The following is a 14,899-nucleotide window of genomic DNA, read 5'->3' on the forward strand; positions in this document are numbered from 1 at the left end:
TATTTTCTGTTAATACAGATATTCTTCTTTCATTCTTGTCTCTTCTTTCCTTTCTCCCAGATCCATGATAGATGTCCCATTCTTTAAAACTTTGTCATACAGACAGTGTATTGTACTGCAGATAATTCTTGTTTAGCAATTTCCTCATTTATTGACTATTCATTGTTACCAACTATACTTCTTTATCTCTTCTTCTAAATTCAATCTCCCCTCATCTCTCTACCTCATAGCAGAAGAGTGCTCTATTTTCTGGAGCACTAAAGTGCTGAAAATTACCATCCAGCCTGCAAGTCCTTAACTCCACTACAATTCTACCTATTTAAAGGAATTTACATGTTCTAGAGCTAAGTGCTGCATTTGAGAGCAGATGTTATAACAGCATGAGCTCTGGCATAAATTAATCTCTGCACACAGTAAGATAAATCACACTGTCCATACCTAAATGGATTTTTTTTTAAAAAAAATCTAAATTCATGTTGAGTTTTTTCCTTGCCATGCAGGTGTCAAGGACGTAGGAGCTCCCACCCCACTTCCAAATACAGTCACCATTTTAGCTTGGTTTAAGAATATCCACTATTACAGACGCATTGCATTAATATTGTGAACTTTATGGCAGAAACTATTTCAAGGTCTTGGGGAAAAAAACCACACTTCATATATCACAGTGCACTAAAATGGAAACGATTTCAAAGGACGTGGCATTTTCAGGTAGTGAGCAATCTTGTTCCAGTCAGCCTGATGTCCTGATCAGTTTTTGAAAACAAAACAAAACAAAACAAAACTTCCCTGCAAGATGCAGTATTCATTTCTCTTCTTCCATTATTGCTGTGAAATCCCAATCCAATAGTATCACCCAGGTGAATGAGGGGAGAAAAACAAGAAAAGAAGGACAAAATAAAATAGTAGCTATTATCTTGAGTGTGCCAGCATGCTACTTTGCAATATTTCATGATAGGTCCCATATCTCTTGTACTTATAACTCTTGGTGCTTTTTGTTGATAAGAATAAAGTTTTAAAAAATATAAACTCCCTTTCTTATTTTAGGTTCAACTTCTAGTGATTTCACATACATACCAGGGGTGAGCTGCTGGGGGTTTGCAGCAGTGGTGGGTTCCAACTGGTGTTACCACTGGTTCTCTTCGCGCACGTGCTTTGCGTGCGATCGCCGCATTAGGTTTATGCCCAGCTGAGGTGCGGCAATCCACTCTGCTGCGCCTATTAGCTGGGTTAAAAAATGAGAAATAAAAGTAAATTTAACATGGGGGTAGGCGGGAGGGCCCAGCTCCCAGTCAAAGAGAACCGGTTCACCCGAACCAGCCCAAACCAGGAGCAACCCACCACTAGTTCACAGGGGTTCATGAGAACCTCTAAGTAACATTCTGTGCAATTCGGAGAACCCCAAATCCCATTCCTGACTGGCCCTGCCATTCCGTCCCTCCCAGGTGTCCCCACATGGTACATTTTAGATGCAGGTAAGTGCAGGACGCATGCGGAGGCTCGGGAAGAGCGAAAAACAGGCCTACCGGAAGTTTGGGAAGGCCGGAAACGGGCCCGATGAGTCTGAGGAGGCCGATTTTGCCCTCCCGGAGGCTTGAAAAAAGGGGGGAGACAAACGGATGCCTCCTGCAGCAGCCTGCTGTCCAAAACGGGGTAGAATGGCCCCCACACCCCATTTTGGCCATCAGAGGGCTGCAGGAGGCTGTCCAAGTCGAAAGTGGGGTGCGAGGGACTGCATGCGGCCCAAGTGCTGCATTTTGGCTGCCAGAGGCACCGCAAGCCAGTCCTTCACTATTTCCAGGCTGGCCCCAGGGGCCAGATTTAAGCACCCCGTGGGCCGGATCCTGCGGGCCTTGAGTTTGACAGCCCTGACTTAACATGTCCTTTGGGATGGCAAAGTAATAGAAGGACAGGCTTGATAAGCCAAACCAAGTTTTTATCTGTTTTAGCATGCTACAAGATACTAATACTGAAACAGCTTACCTTTCAGGATTATGGGTCCTCCATTGCTGGAGGTTTTCAAGAACAGATTGCACAACCCTTTTTTTGGGATGATATAAGGATCCCTGCCTTGGGAAGGGGGTTGTACTAGAAGACCTCCAAGGTCCCTTCCAGCCATATGACTCTATGATTCTAGATTCTGCTACTCTGTAAAGTTGAGGCCAACTTTCTAAATGATTGTTGTTGAACCTAGTTCAGTTATTAACTACTTATACATACTTTCCTATTTAAATTAGTTTCCCCCTTTCATGAACTAGGAAGGCCAATTATACTGCTGATCTTCTGTTAATTACAAATCCCAGCCTTTTTTTGCAGGGCCCCAGCAAGCTGAAAAACAGCAGGTGAAGTCACATTTGCTGTGAGAACATGACTCCATTAGTGGTTTGGGGCAAATGATTAGATATTGTAATTAAACCTGCCACTGTGCCAGCAGCATAGATATGTATCTTAACATACTAAGGGAGAAAAATGGGAAGGTGAAAAGACTGAAAAGAACAACTTATTTATTTTGCATGTTTTATATTTACAGAGGCAGAGGTGGTACTACCATGTACTTCTTTATCCTTTCCTTCTCAACATAATATACCTATTATATCTAAGGTAACACTAAAAGCACTGTCAGATTAGATGGCTTTCTGTTGTTTAATTTTGATTCCAATTTGAAACAAAGCAGGCAGCCCTAAGTGATTTGGTCTGACTTTTAAGGTTGCTAGGATATAAATAATGTTAATCTGCAGTGCTTGTAGAGAATCAACAGATAATCAGAATGTGCCCTTCCCTGCTAGCAGGTGAGTAGTACAATGCTTAGTTATTGGCTGGTGACTGAGATCTGAATAAAAGCCTAGCCACAGCCTGGGGCAAATAGTAGTTCCTTGCCTTCAATCAATCAATCAATCAATCAATCAATCAATCAATCAATCAATCAGTATGACTTGAGCAGGTGAAAAAAATGTCCCAGTATGATCACATACATTCAGCAATGGTATCGACTGAATATTATGTGAATCAATTCCCCTTTGCAAGTGGCTTTGAGATGTCTGAAAGTACCCCAAGACAGACTATTGTTGACCCACCTTATGTGTGTACACTGATAATGCTTCTCCAGAATTTCAGAAAAGTGTCATTTTCCAACTCTTCAAGATGCAAGAAACTTCAAGATGCAAGAAACATCAAGATGCATGAAACTGAACATGGATCCATAACTTAAAGTCCCAGGCATATGCAGTAGTAGGTAGGAAGAAAAATCTGGCCTGGTTCCAAGCCGGGGGAAAGGCACTGAAAATAAAATGGAGGCTGATTGGAAAGAGGGACTCTATTTATTGATGAGCAGAACCAACAACAGCATGTAGTTCTGGGACAGCTGACAAAATGGCTGAATTAGTGGATCGATCTTTATAGGTTGCTGTGACTTTGAAGTTTGAACTGTTCTTGGGATTGTGCAATGAAGGGGCTTTTGTGTCTTTTGCTATTTCAATGGTGGTGGGTTAATCCTATTATGTCCTAAATGGTCATGTCCTATCCTTAGAAATTGGGGGGTGGGGGGATACAAATTCTTAATTCCATCAACTGGAGTTGAAGGTGTTTTGATTGTGAATAGATTGGCCTAGTCTTTCTTAATCAGCACAAAATATCCACCGCTAAAAGACGTTCAGGTATCTGCTGAAGGTTGTTGGAATTGCTTTCTGCCTTTGTTAAGATTTTTTTTCTCCATTTCTCCTTTTGGGAAATATAATATTCTGTCTCTTTTAATATCCTCCAAAACATTTCATTCTCTTGGGGGGTGAGGCTTCCTACACAGCAGTGGTGAAATCCAATTTTTTTAACTACCGGTTCTGTGGGTATGGCTTGGTGGGCATGGTGTGGCTTGGTGGGGGTGACAGGGGAAGGATACTGCAAAATTCCCATTCCCTCCCCACTTCTGGGGGAAGGATTTCCATTCCCACCCCACTCCGGGGGGGGGGGGAATTTCCGCTAGCGGTTCTCTGAACTACTCAAAATTTCCACTATCGGTTCTCCAGAACCTGTCAGAACCTGCTGGATTTCACCCCTACTACACAGCCTTTTCATATACTCCAAGTTTGCCTGTCAAAGTCCCTCATTCATAGTTGAATTTATTTAATATTAAGTGATTCATTAAATTATTATATTTAATTTTACAATTATATTTAGTTTTAAAAAGTAAAGATGCTCTTGATTCCTGGGGACTGCATGCTAATACAGATATAATTTTTGTTGGCAAAAGGAGTGGTTTATCATGTCTTTTTGCAGGATATTGATAACTCCCCAGTTGTGTCCACAGGCACCGGAATGTTCTCCATCCAATACTAACCAGAGTCAACCCCATTTAGCGTTTGAGCTCAGCCAATGTCAGGTAGATGCTGCCACCTTCTGGAATTTCCATTTAGTTTTAATTTCATTTGAATGGAATTACTGTAAATATTTTTTTCTGCTTCCTTTTTTGAGTACAGCCCATATACGCTACAAACAGTTGCAATTCATTATGAAAATCTGTTTTTTAGCCTCAATTTTTCTCCATACGGTCACAAATCTGGATTAAATTTCGGATGGAATCCTAATGAATCCAAATTTTATGATAGTTAGGTTAGTAATCACAATATTAAAGTTAGTTGATTGCAGTAAATATTTTTATCCATCTCAGTGTGTAGGAAATTATGTGACACCCATAATGGTCTTATTTGTTTAATCTCATTTAATTGACGATATTATCTATCTTTCATTCCCCAAAATCTATTCTTAATCACCAAAAGGTATCTTTTCCAAGTGATGCAAGCTGCTTTCCAAAATTTGGAAAAGATACCATTTGGTGATTAAGAATAGACTTTGGGGAATGAAAGATAGATAATATTTTCCAAAATTTTGTAATGCAGCTTGCATCTCAAAAAGGTTATAATCATCTATATAGATATAGGGGAGAAAACATGTGGAATTTATATTCAGGAAATAATGTTTGGAAAAATTTTTGGACAAATACAGCCAAATACAGACGAAAGCAAAATAAAAAATGTGGCAATACAAAGAAATTGGCATTTTTGTTTCATTAGCAAAATGGATGCAGAAATGCTACAGAATGAATGTAAGGCTATCAGAATGAAGAACACAATGATTAATGAATGTCTCCATTGGAATAATGTTCTGTCCTTACTATCTGCAAGTTAAATATTATAAATTATATAAAATGTTATAAACATAAAAGCATAGGATTACTCGGCATATCATTCAGTACAAATGTTTATAACAGTGATAGGAAACCAATGTTTTATACCGTTCCTGTTTCATTAAGCTATGTCTTGATAAAGTATGTCACGGATGGCTTTCCTTTTCCAATCCTTCCTGGGTACTATGCAGTGGTGGGATTCAGCCAGTTCGCACCACTTTGGGAGAACCGGTTGTTAACTTTCTGAGCAGTTTGATGAACTGGTTGTTGGAAGAAATCATTAGGGCAGAGAACCGGTTGTTAAATTACTTGAATCCCACCACTGGTACTATGGCATAAACCTCTTAAGGCACACAATTATAAAAATATATATTCTTGGGAAAGTATAAGATTTTACCACTGGGTGGCAATGTACTTCAGCAAAAATAAAAATTCAGGCATTTATAAAAGGTCCCAAACTCAACCTTTTGTATAGGAGTCTGTGATTCCAAAATAAGGTCCAGCCATTTTGTCCATTGATTTATTTAAGATGTTTATCACCTCTCCATACTCTTATGAATCTCATGGTAGGTTTCAATACATAAAATAAGCCAAGGCCAAGAGGAAACCAAGGATGATAATAATAATAATTAAAACAAGAAGCAGTTAAAAGACAAAGAATCTGGTTAGGCTGTAGATGCTAAGTCATGAACTTGAGAATAAAAAGCAGTAGCTTCACCAGTTCTTGAAAGATGGCGTATTTTTGTGTACCACAAGAAAGAAGACTGTATCCCATTTTTCCACAGAGTGTGTCTCTTACAGGCATGGGATGCTGAAGTACTCCTACTGCACAATTAATGTTTGGGTAGGTTTCGTGACGTGTTTCGTGACTGTCCTGTTTCGTGACTGCCTTGTTTAGCAAGTGTTAGCAGTTAAAACAGTGGTGCAAAGGTAACTTTTTGACCAATCCTTAAATTTACGACCGTCTGTAAAAAGAAAGCCGAAGTAAGATCATAAGCCTTATAAGTTTCACTAAGAAACTTTTTCATTTAGATAAGTGGGGCAATAACTGTTGATCACAGAAGGGAGCAGTAATTATTTGATAGCCACATTTTGTCCAAGAATGACTCAAATCGCTTAAATCCAGAATTTTTTTGGGCCCAAAATGAAACTTGAATTGTTTGTTAAGTCTGTTAATTAGGATCATAAACTTGCTTTAAGAATCTAATTTTGAACGTAAACTGGGAACAGTTTAAATAAACCTAGGATCAAATTATAAATCTCCCTCAGTAATTTCTCATTTTGACATACTTCACGAAGTAGTTGTAAAAATATATGCTGTTGGATTAAAGAAATAAGAAAAAAAATATGAAATTAGCTCTGAACTATTCTCCAAAAATTGAGACCGTACAGAGAGATTTGCTTCTTAAGGACTTAAACAGTCCTATGTTTGATGCGGAAGAAATCTTTTTTTAAAAAATTATTCAATCTTATTAGTATAGCAAAAATAGCTACTGAAGCAAGATCGTTATGGAAAACACCAGTAACTGCCGTGCAGTTTTGAATAGTGATTGTATTCAATTGTGATTGTGTAGGGTGCAACTTTTCTCTTCTTCCGCAGGTTCTGGGAACAGAACTAATTGGAGTGAACCATAGATAACCTCCTTAAAGAAGTCTACTCGGAACAACATGAAATTGTAGGAGACTGTTTTTCACAGTTGAGACCAATGCAGCATCCCCATGGAATTGTGATCAAAATTCAGACACTTGGCAACTGGCTCATATTTGTGACGGTTGCACTGTCCTAGGGTCATGTTATCACCTTTGGTGACCTTCTGACAAGTAAAGTCAATGGGGAAGACAGATTCACTTAACAACTGCATTACTAACTTATCAACTGCAGTGATTCACTTAACAACCGAGGCAAGAAAGATCATGAAATGGGGCAAAACTCACTTAACAACGGTCTCACTTAGCAAGAGAAATGTGGTCATAAATCGAAGACCATCTGTACTCCAGAAAAATGAAATGCTCCATTGGGTCTCTTTGCTTACTTTGTTGTTATTTTTAAAATTACAGCACTAAACGTACCAATAATAATAACATCGGGGAGCAGTTGGAAATTTAGTTCAGGCTAATAAATAGCAGAGATGGGGAATGTTGGCCCCTTTATGACTTGTGGACTTCAACTCTCATAATTCCTGAGCCAGATTTAATTCTGGGAGTTGAAGTCCACAAGTCATAAAAGGACCATCATTCCCCACCCCTTTATATAGTCTATTTTAAATATTCTGTCTCTCCCTGTTTGAGATACAAATAATTCAAATGAAACTTTTTAAAATATCTGCTGAATTATAGGTTGATGTTACTTGGAGCATCACCTATTCTCATTTTTAAAATAATATTTCTTAATTGGTAAGAATATAGAATATAATTGGAAAAAAGTGAAATAAATTCATTTACATGTTTTTAAAAATCGTCAAGTATCATATTCAGGTAATAAACTTTGAGGTTTACCGAAGCACAAAAATGAACACTTTTGATAGGAAAAGAAAATATTATTGTTGAATTCTGTTTGGTGTGGGCTTGTGCAGGTAAAGTCAGAGCATTGCCAAAACTCACTCCAATTTTGGCCAAGCATACCCACTCTGGCTTGGGTATATCAGGCAGGGAGTAAAGATTGGAGTGAATTTTGAAGGGATTCCCTGAAGAGGTTGAATTAAATTTTGCAACTTACTTTTAAGTTGCTCCAGTTTCCCTAGTGGATTGTGATCCACAGTTCTAGATCCCTGATTCAGTTGTCTTAGAGCAGGGGTCCCTAGGCCGTGGCCCATTACTTGGCTGTGGCCCATTCAGAAAGGGGCCACAGAAGTAGTCGGCGAGTGTGCATGTATACACAGCTCCACTTACGCATGGTATGGGTGGGTGAGCGCATGCATGCACAGCTCCATTTATGTGAGCGGCAAGCACATGTGTCTCCTGCTTGCACAAATGGAGCTGTGTGAGTGTGCGCGCATGCTCGTCCACCGCTCGCACAGAACTATCCCCTTTCCACCACCACCCCGCCAGTCTGCACAGCCAGAAAGATTGGAGACCGCTGCCTTAGAGTATTGAATGTGTTCCTTACATGACATTAATTCAGAGCAGCATGGAATTGATAATGTGTCATCAAGTCATTGACAACTCTTCGAAACCACACAGATGTTCTGCATGCAAATCTGTCCTTAACCTGGTCTTTCAGGACTTCCATCATCACTATCGCTAAATGAATCCACCTTATTGCTGGTCATCCTCTTCTTTTCTTCCTTCAAATTTCCTGCATTAGAGCCGTCTCTACTGAGCTATGTCTTCACACAATTCACCCCAAAATAGGATGTAATAGAAGTAGGAGCCATGGAAGGTCCACCTCAAATATAGATTGCTGTTGAAAAAAGGCAGTGGGGGGTTCCAACCGGCATTACTACCGGTTTTCCTCGTGCACGCGCTTCGTGCGTGATCGCCACGTCCATGCTCGCTTCGCTTGCATGTGCGCCAAACTTGCGCTCTGCACAAGCGCGTTAGGTATCTGCCCAGCTGAGGTGCAGCAATCCACTTTGCCGCGCCTATCAGCTGGGCTAAAAAAGAAGAAATAAAGATAGGAATAACGCGGGGGCGGGCGGGAGGGAGAGCTCAGCTCCCAGACAATGAGAACCGATTCGGTGACATCACATTGTCACCGCTACCGGCTTGGCCGAACCAGGCCGAACCGGGAGGAACCCACCACTGATAAAAGGTCATGGAATCTCAATGAGGTGTACGTTTTTTTAAAAGTATTTTGTTTTTTGAGTGATACATTTATTTGTCTCACCAGATACTGGTTTAGAAATTGTGGGAAGCAGAATATTAAGACCATGGATGACTTTGTATAGTGCTGATACTGCAGTTGCCAGTATGCCAAAGTAGTGGTAGGGATAGAAATTTTGGAAGTATGTGTCTGGGAAAACCAAGCTGGAAACAAACATGGATCAGGATTGAAATGGCTTCGGTCAAGGGGCTCTTTAGCTATAACAGACAAAAGATCATTTGCAGATTCCTTTTCCTTCAATTTAAATTTTATTAAAAGAGTTCTAAGGTACTGCATACAGTACATGATATTTATTACCAAAATTATTAACAAATATACAAAACTTATATATGGAATATTTATTACATCCTTTTATTCCTCTATAATACTGCATTGGTTCAAGTAGGTCACCTACAGTGTAAACTTCCCTCAGTTTGATCTTGACTAGTTTGGGAAAGGCCCTCTAACATCATGTAGATATGAAATTAAAACTTTATTTGGCTTTTACTGGTAACATCTGATTCTTGCATTTGGCACGTGGAAGAAGTATCTACAGTGCAGAAAGGAGGCATTATTTTTATGGTTTGATTTTGAATCGTAGTTTTTAAAAGCTGAGGAGAGAGTCTCCTCATACATTAATTTGATATTAGTAATAATGCATATGACACATGGGTCAGTCATTCTCCCATCCACTTCACTCAAATCTTTTGCTCTTTAGCTTCTTCATTAGGACTTGCTGGTAAGAAAAAATCTTCTGTTTTATTAATGTCTTCCTGTATTCTTTGACAAACCTTTCTTTTATAAACAAAGAGGAAGAAATCCTCTACTGGAGATGGCTTTCTACACACAATTCCATGTGAATTGAAATGTATAAATTTTTACACGCAGATGTAAAAAAGTTAATAAGTGGTCCATGGAGGTGAGTGCGTGCTTGTGTCTTAAATCAGCAAGATAATAATGTCATTCTAATCCGGAACCAAATGTTCATGTGTCGTCTTTGAAAGAAAATTAAAAAAAAAAAAAATCCCATGAAATTCTTCCCCCCTATCTTTCTCTCCTGTTTATCATCGTTTAAAAATGTAGCTTAAAATAATTTCATAAAGCTGATCCAGAGAGTGCTTTGATTTATTCAAACTCTTCTGCATTCTCCCTCAAGCATCATATTGCTTATTGTAGGAGGCCATTCCACCAATGTCTCATATCAGACGAGTACAAGTTTAGATGGCGGCATTTGAGTATCAAGTACTTGGCCTTTTCAGTTACCAAAGAGTCCCACTCCCCTCTGTGGCGCCATACATTTCCGCCAGCTTCCTAAAGCGTGGTCCCCAGTCTGTCAGATAGTCATAGCTCTGTTCAGAGTCCGTAGTTACAGACTGTAAGGAACTGAGCGATTCAGCCACTGAGCCATTGCCCTCAAACATATAGGTCTGGAGAGAATCAAAGGGAGGTGCCCAGAGGTCCATGTCTGCTTCGTAGAGTTTGGCCAATACATAGCTGTGAACACTGCTGTCCATCGTGCAGGCCTGAGGAACGTATCTTGAGAGGCTTTCAATTTCTGGCATCATGTCTTGTCGGTTCTTCATGAAAGCTTGGGCCTCTCTGGGATTCCACAGGGCAGAAATATCAAAAGCTTCCGTATCTTCTTCCCCTCCGCCTTCGTCATCATATCGGACAATGTTCTCATGGATATTCTCTTCCTCATCAAGCATATAAGGCTGCTTCCGGTGTCTTTTCATGGATAAGATCAGTAGCACCAGAACTAAAGGTAATGAACAAAATAGAAATATTTAGACAGCAATTTTTCTTCACCCAAGACAAATCAATAGGAAATATTTTATACGTAATGGTAATCAAAAAAGTCTACTTTCCCCCCCTCAAAATTTCTACTGCTATAGAAGTAATCCTTGACTTACAACAGTTTATTTAGTGACCGTTCAAAGTTACAACACCACCAAAAGAAGTGACTTAGGACCGATTATGATCACCACAGCATCCCCATGATCACATGATCAAAATTCAGGTACTTGGCAACTGACTCATATTTATGACGGTTGCAGTGTCCTGGGGTCATGAAATCACCTTTTGCGACCTTCTGACAAGCAAAGACAATGGGGAAGCCAGATTCACTTAACAACCTTCTTACTAAGTTAACAACTTACTTTACTTTACTTTACTTTTATTTGGTTTATATACCGCCCTACTCCCGAAGGACTCAGGGCGGTGAACAGCCAACAATAAAATACATACATACAAAATTTAAAAAGCAGAAATAAAATCGAATTAAATAGTTTGGCCCAGACAGATTAAAACCCCAATCAATTTAAAACAAATTTAAACTTTGAATATTAAGAACACTAAAAAATATTAAAAATTGTTTAAAAAGAGGGAGAAAGTTAGGCCAGGCTCGCCTGGTGAAATAAAAAGGTCTTTAGAGCGCAGTGGAAGGTGCGCAGATCCGGGATCCTCCATATCTCCGGGGGGAGCTCGTTCCAGATAGTAGGTGCCCCCACAGAGAAGGCTCTCCCCCTGGGGGCTGCCAGTAGACATTGTTCGGCCGACGGCACCCGGAGGAGCCCCTCTCTATGAGAGCGTACCGGCCGGTGGGAGGCTATTGGTGGTAGTAGGCGGTCCCGCAAGTACCCAGGTCCTGAGCCAACTGCACCAATTCACTTAACAACGGTGGCAATAAAAGCTGTAAAATGGGGCAAAACTCACTTAAATTTTGGGCTTGATTGTGGTCGTAAATCGAGGATTAACTTCAGTGATTAGTATTACAACCCAACAAATCTTGCCACTTTCTTTATTTTGCCTGAAGAATATTAGATTTGTTTGTGAGATGGTATGTATCAGAGGTGGTATTCAGCAGGTTCTGACCAGTTCTGGAGAACTGGTAGCGAAAATTTTGAGTAGTTCGGAGAACTGGTAAATACCACTTCTGACTGCCCCCCCTGCCCCCATCTATTCTCTGCCTTGGGAAAAAATGGGGATTTTGAGGTAACCTTTCCCTGGAGTGGGAAGGGAATGGAGATTTTACAGTATCCTTCTCCTGCCAAGCCTGCCAAGCCATGCCCACCAAGCAAAGCCACATCCACAGAACCGGTAGTAACAAAAATTGAATCCCACCACTGGTATGTATACTTACCAAGCAAAACAAAAATGCAAGCTAGAATGGCAATCAGAGCTCCTCTGCTCAGGCTGACAGGGAGTATGTAGGCCTCTGCATTACAGGACATCACAAGACCCTTTTCATCACAACTGCAAACATGAATGGTTACTGTTCCAGTACTGCTTAGCACAGGACGTCCATTATCAGCTATTAAGATGGGAAGATAAAAAGTATTCTGCTCATGTTGCCGAAATCCTGATCTCTTGGTTAAAATCCAAGCTGTATTGTCTAAAGAGAAAGAGAAAGAGAAAGAAAGAAAGGAAGAAAGAAAAAGAAGGAAAGAAAGAAGGAAGAAAGAAAAGCCAATACTTAATTATAATGCTAAAATATCAAATATACCTACAGTATTACAAAACTGATTTTTGGGTTAGTTTTGTAAACTTACAGTATTATGTTTACTTTTATCTACAGGTGCAACGTAACTACTTTTGGAATATGCAATTGTGTGTGAGTTACTGTAGACTTTCAGTGACACATGGTTCTCTGTCTTTGGAAGCTGGCTTGTTCATATCCATGCTGTGGATGCTATTATTGTTGCTTGTGAAACTTTTATTTATTTGCTCAATTGATATGGCCTCCTGCTAGCTAGGTGATTTTGTTTGTGACCTTAGATATATTATTTCACTTGTATTTCAGACAATGAACATAGTTGCACATAACAAAATTGAACGAAAAGAGCAAATCAAAAGATGGCGGGGAGTGAAAAGGAAGGAAGGAAGGAGGAGAAGAAAGGAGAGAAAGAACCAATGAAATAGAGATACCTAAGGCACCATAGTGCATTAAATTTCAGAATTTCAGTTTAAATATCCTGTGCTCTTTTCTTGTAAGTGAAACTATTTGGAAGTTTTGGGGAGCTTTAGATTCATAAACCAACATGGTAGATTGAACTTTAGCTGTGATAACTATGTTGTAATACATTTTAATGTCTTATTTTATTCTAAGCTGTATCCGGTGTGGGTTGCTACCAGTTCGCCCGAATTGGGCAAATGGGTAGCGGCAGCGGCGGGAGGCTATGTCCACCCACCCGACGCTTCTGCGCAGAAGTGTTGCGGGCGCGCAAGCAATCCAGTAGCAAACTAAATTGAAACCCACTACTAACTATATCCCTTCTTAATATGAATATCCATCATTCTGAGACCCCTGTTAAAAATAATGAAAGAATGTTGAAAGCAATAGCACCAACAGGGAGATCCAGAACTTTTTATTCTTCTGCCTGATAAAAAATGATGTGCCTGAAAACTGCTTTTTGACAACAAACCTCTCTTGTCATTCCTAATTAAGAAGCTGAAATACAGAGGCAAAAGAGAAAATCTCCCCCCTTTCTTCCTGTCTTATATCTGAATGTTGTTTCAGCAGAATGCTCCAAGTATTAAATGAACCTATATCACAAATCTTTTAATGATGACTTCTTTCAAGCTCATCAGTAGTTGTAAGTTTAAGGAAAGAAAATAGGAGTTACAAATATGCAAAGCAGTATCTTGCAATCTTGTCAACAATTTCCAAATAATAAATCTGGGCACTTCATTGCTATAGACTGATGATGTGAGAAGGCACTTCATTTCTTGAAAAATTATACCTTTCTAAAAATTCCCGTTTTGCCATTTAAATGTAACTAAACTAGTAAAATATGTCTGTATCTTTATCTGACATTGATTTGCACCATTTTGAGTAAGGATTAGGTATGTAGGAAAAAAAAGAGCTAGAAAAAATAGGGCTTTCTTTATTCCTGGTGGAGAACATCTATGAAATGTTCTTGGCACCATGTTGAAAAGTTTTCCAATAACCCTTGCTTGGCTTTTTGAGATAAGTCCAAGTTAGCTAAATGTGAACTTCTAATTATGGGTGCACATCAGAGGTGGGTTTCACAGGTTCTGACCAGTTCTGGAGAACCGGTAGCCGAAATTTTGAGTAGTTCGGAGAACCGGTAAATACCACCTCTGACTGGGCCTATCCCCATCTATTCTCTGCCTCCCGAGTCCCAGCTGATCGGGAGGAAATGGGGATTTTGCAGTAACCTTCCCCTGGAGTGGGGAGAGAAAGGAGATTTTACAGTATCCTTCCCCTGCCAGGCCCACCAAGCCACGCCCACCAAGCCACACCACGCCCACCAAGCCACACCCATAGAACCAGTAGTAAAAAATTTTTGAAACCCACCACTGGTGCACATGGGAATATGTTGTGATGGAATGTATTATGGATTCCCAGGAGGCAGGCAGTGCATTCCAGAGGAGCAAAAGACAACTCGGTTCAGATAATTTGTGTGAGAGATAAGAGGTGAGGGTGACTCTTTCCTAAGAGTCCCCAGAGTATATGATTTGTGGAAGTGGTAGCATGCTTTAGTTTGGCCAGATTTTGTCTTTAGGAGAGGAACAATAAAGAAATCTCTTTGGAAGAACCATAATGTGTCTCTCTTTTAGAACCTGACAATGTCCTTTACCAAACCCTTTCCAGGTTGAACTGAGTAGGCTGAAAAGAATCTGTAATTTTTGTGCATGTGTCTTCCTGAACACGCACAGAATAATCACTGCCTGACTACATGCTGAGGCCCGTTGTGGATAAGTTAGAAATTTAGGAAACCGATCAGTCCATTTTATAAAGCAAAGGTTTTTTTTTTTTTTTTTAAATTAAATTGAAACAATATTCCAACTCAACTTTCAAATTACGGAACTGATTTTGTGAGTAAGGTGTCCCAAAGCAAACTTTACTACATTTTCAAGTAACTCCTTTTTGTAAAATTTACTTTTTCCTTGCTTCTCAG

At 39.8% G+C, this 14,899-nt stretch overlaps 1 protein-coding gene across 1 annotated transcript in view; it reads right to left on the bottom strand.

Moving 5' to 3' along the window:
• Positions 1–10,146: 10,146 nt before the first annotated feature.
• The window catches only part of CDH20 (cadherin 20), a 50,673-nt gene continuing 45,920 nt past the window's right edge, over positions 10,147–14,899 (bottom strand). Inside the window, exons 10-11 of the mRNA XM_070942568.1 lie at positions 12,118–12,369; positions 10,147–10,734 (exon numbers count right to left, since the gene is read on the bottom strand). Coding sequence (XP_070798669.1) covers positions 10,235–10,734; positions 12,118–12,369 — 752 coding nt within the window. The 3' untranslated portion in view covers positions 10,147–10,234. The remainder of the gene's footprint in view (positions 10,735–12,117; positions 12,370–14,899) is intronic.

The sequence above is a fragment of the Pituophis catenifer genome, unplaced genomic scaffold (genome assembly GCF_029215685.1).
Source record: "Pituophis catenifer annectens isolate HBS135680 unplaced genomic scaffold, rPitCat1.0.hap2 SCAF_3, whole genome shotgun sequence".
NCBI lineage: Eukaryota > Metazoa > Chordata > Lepidosauria > Squamata > Colubridae > Pituophis > Pituophis catenifer.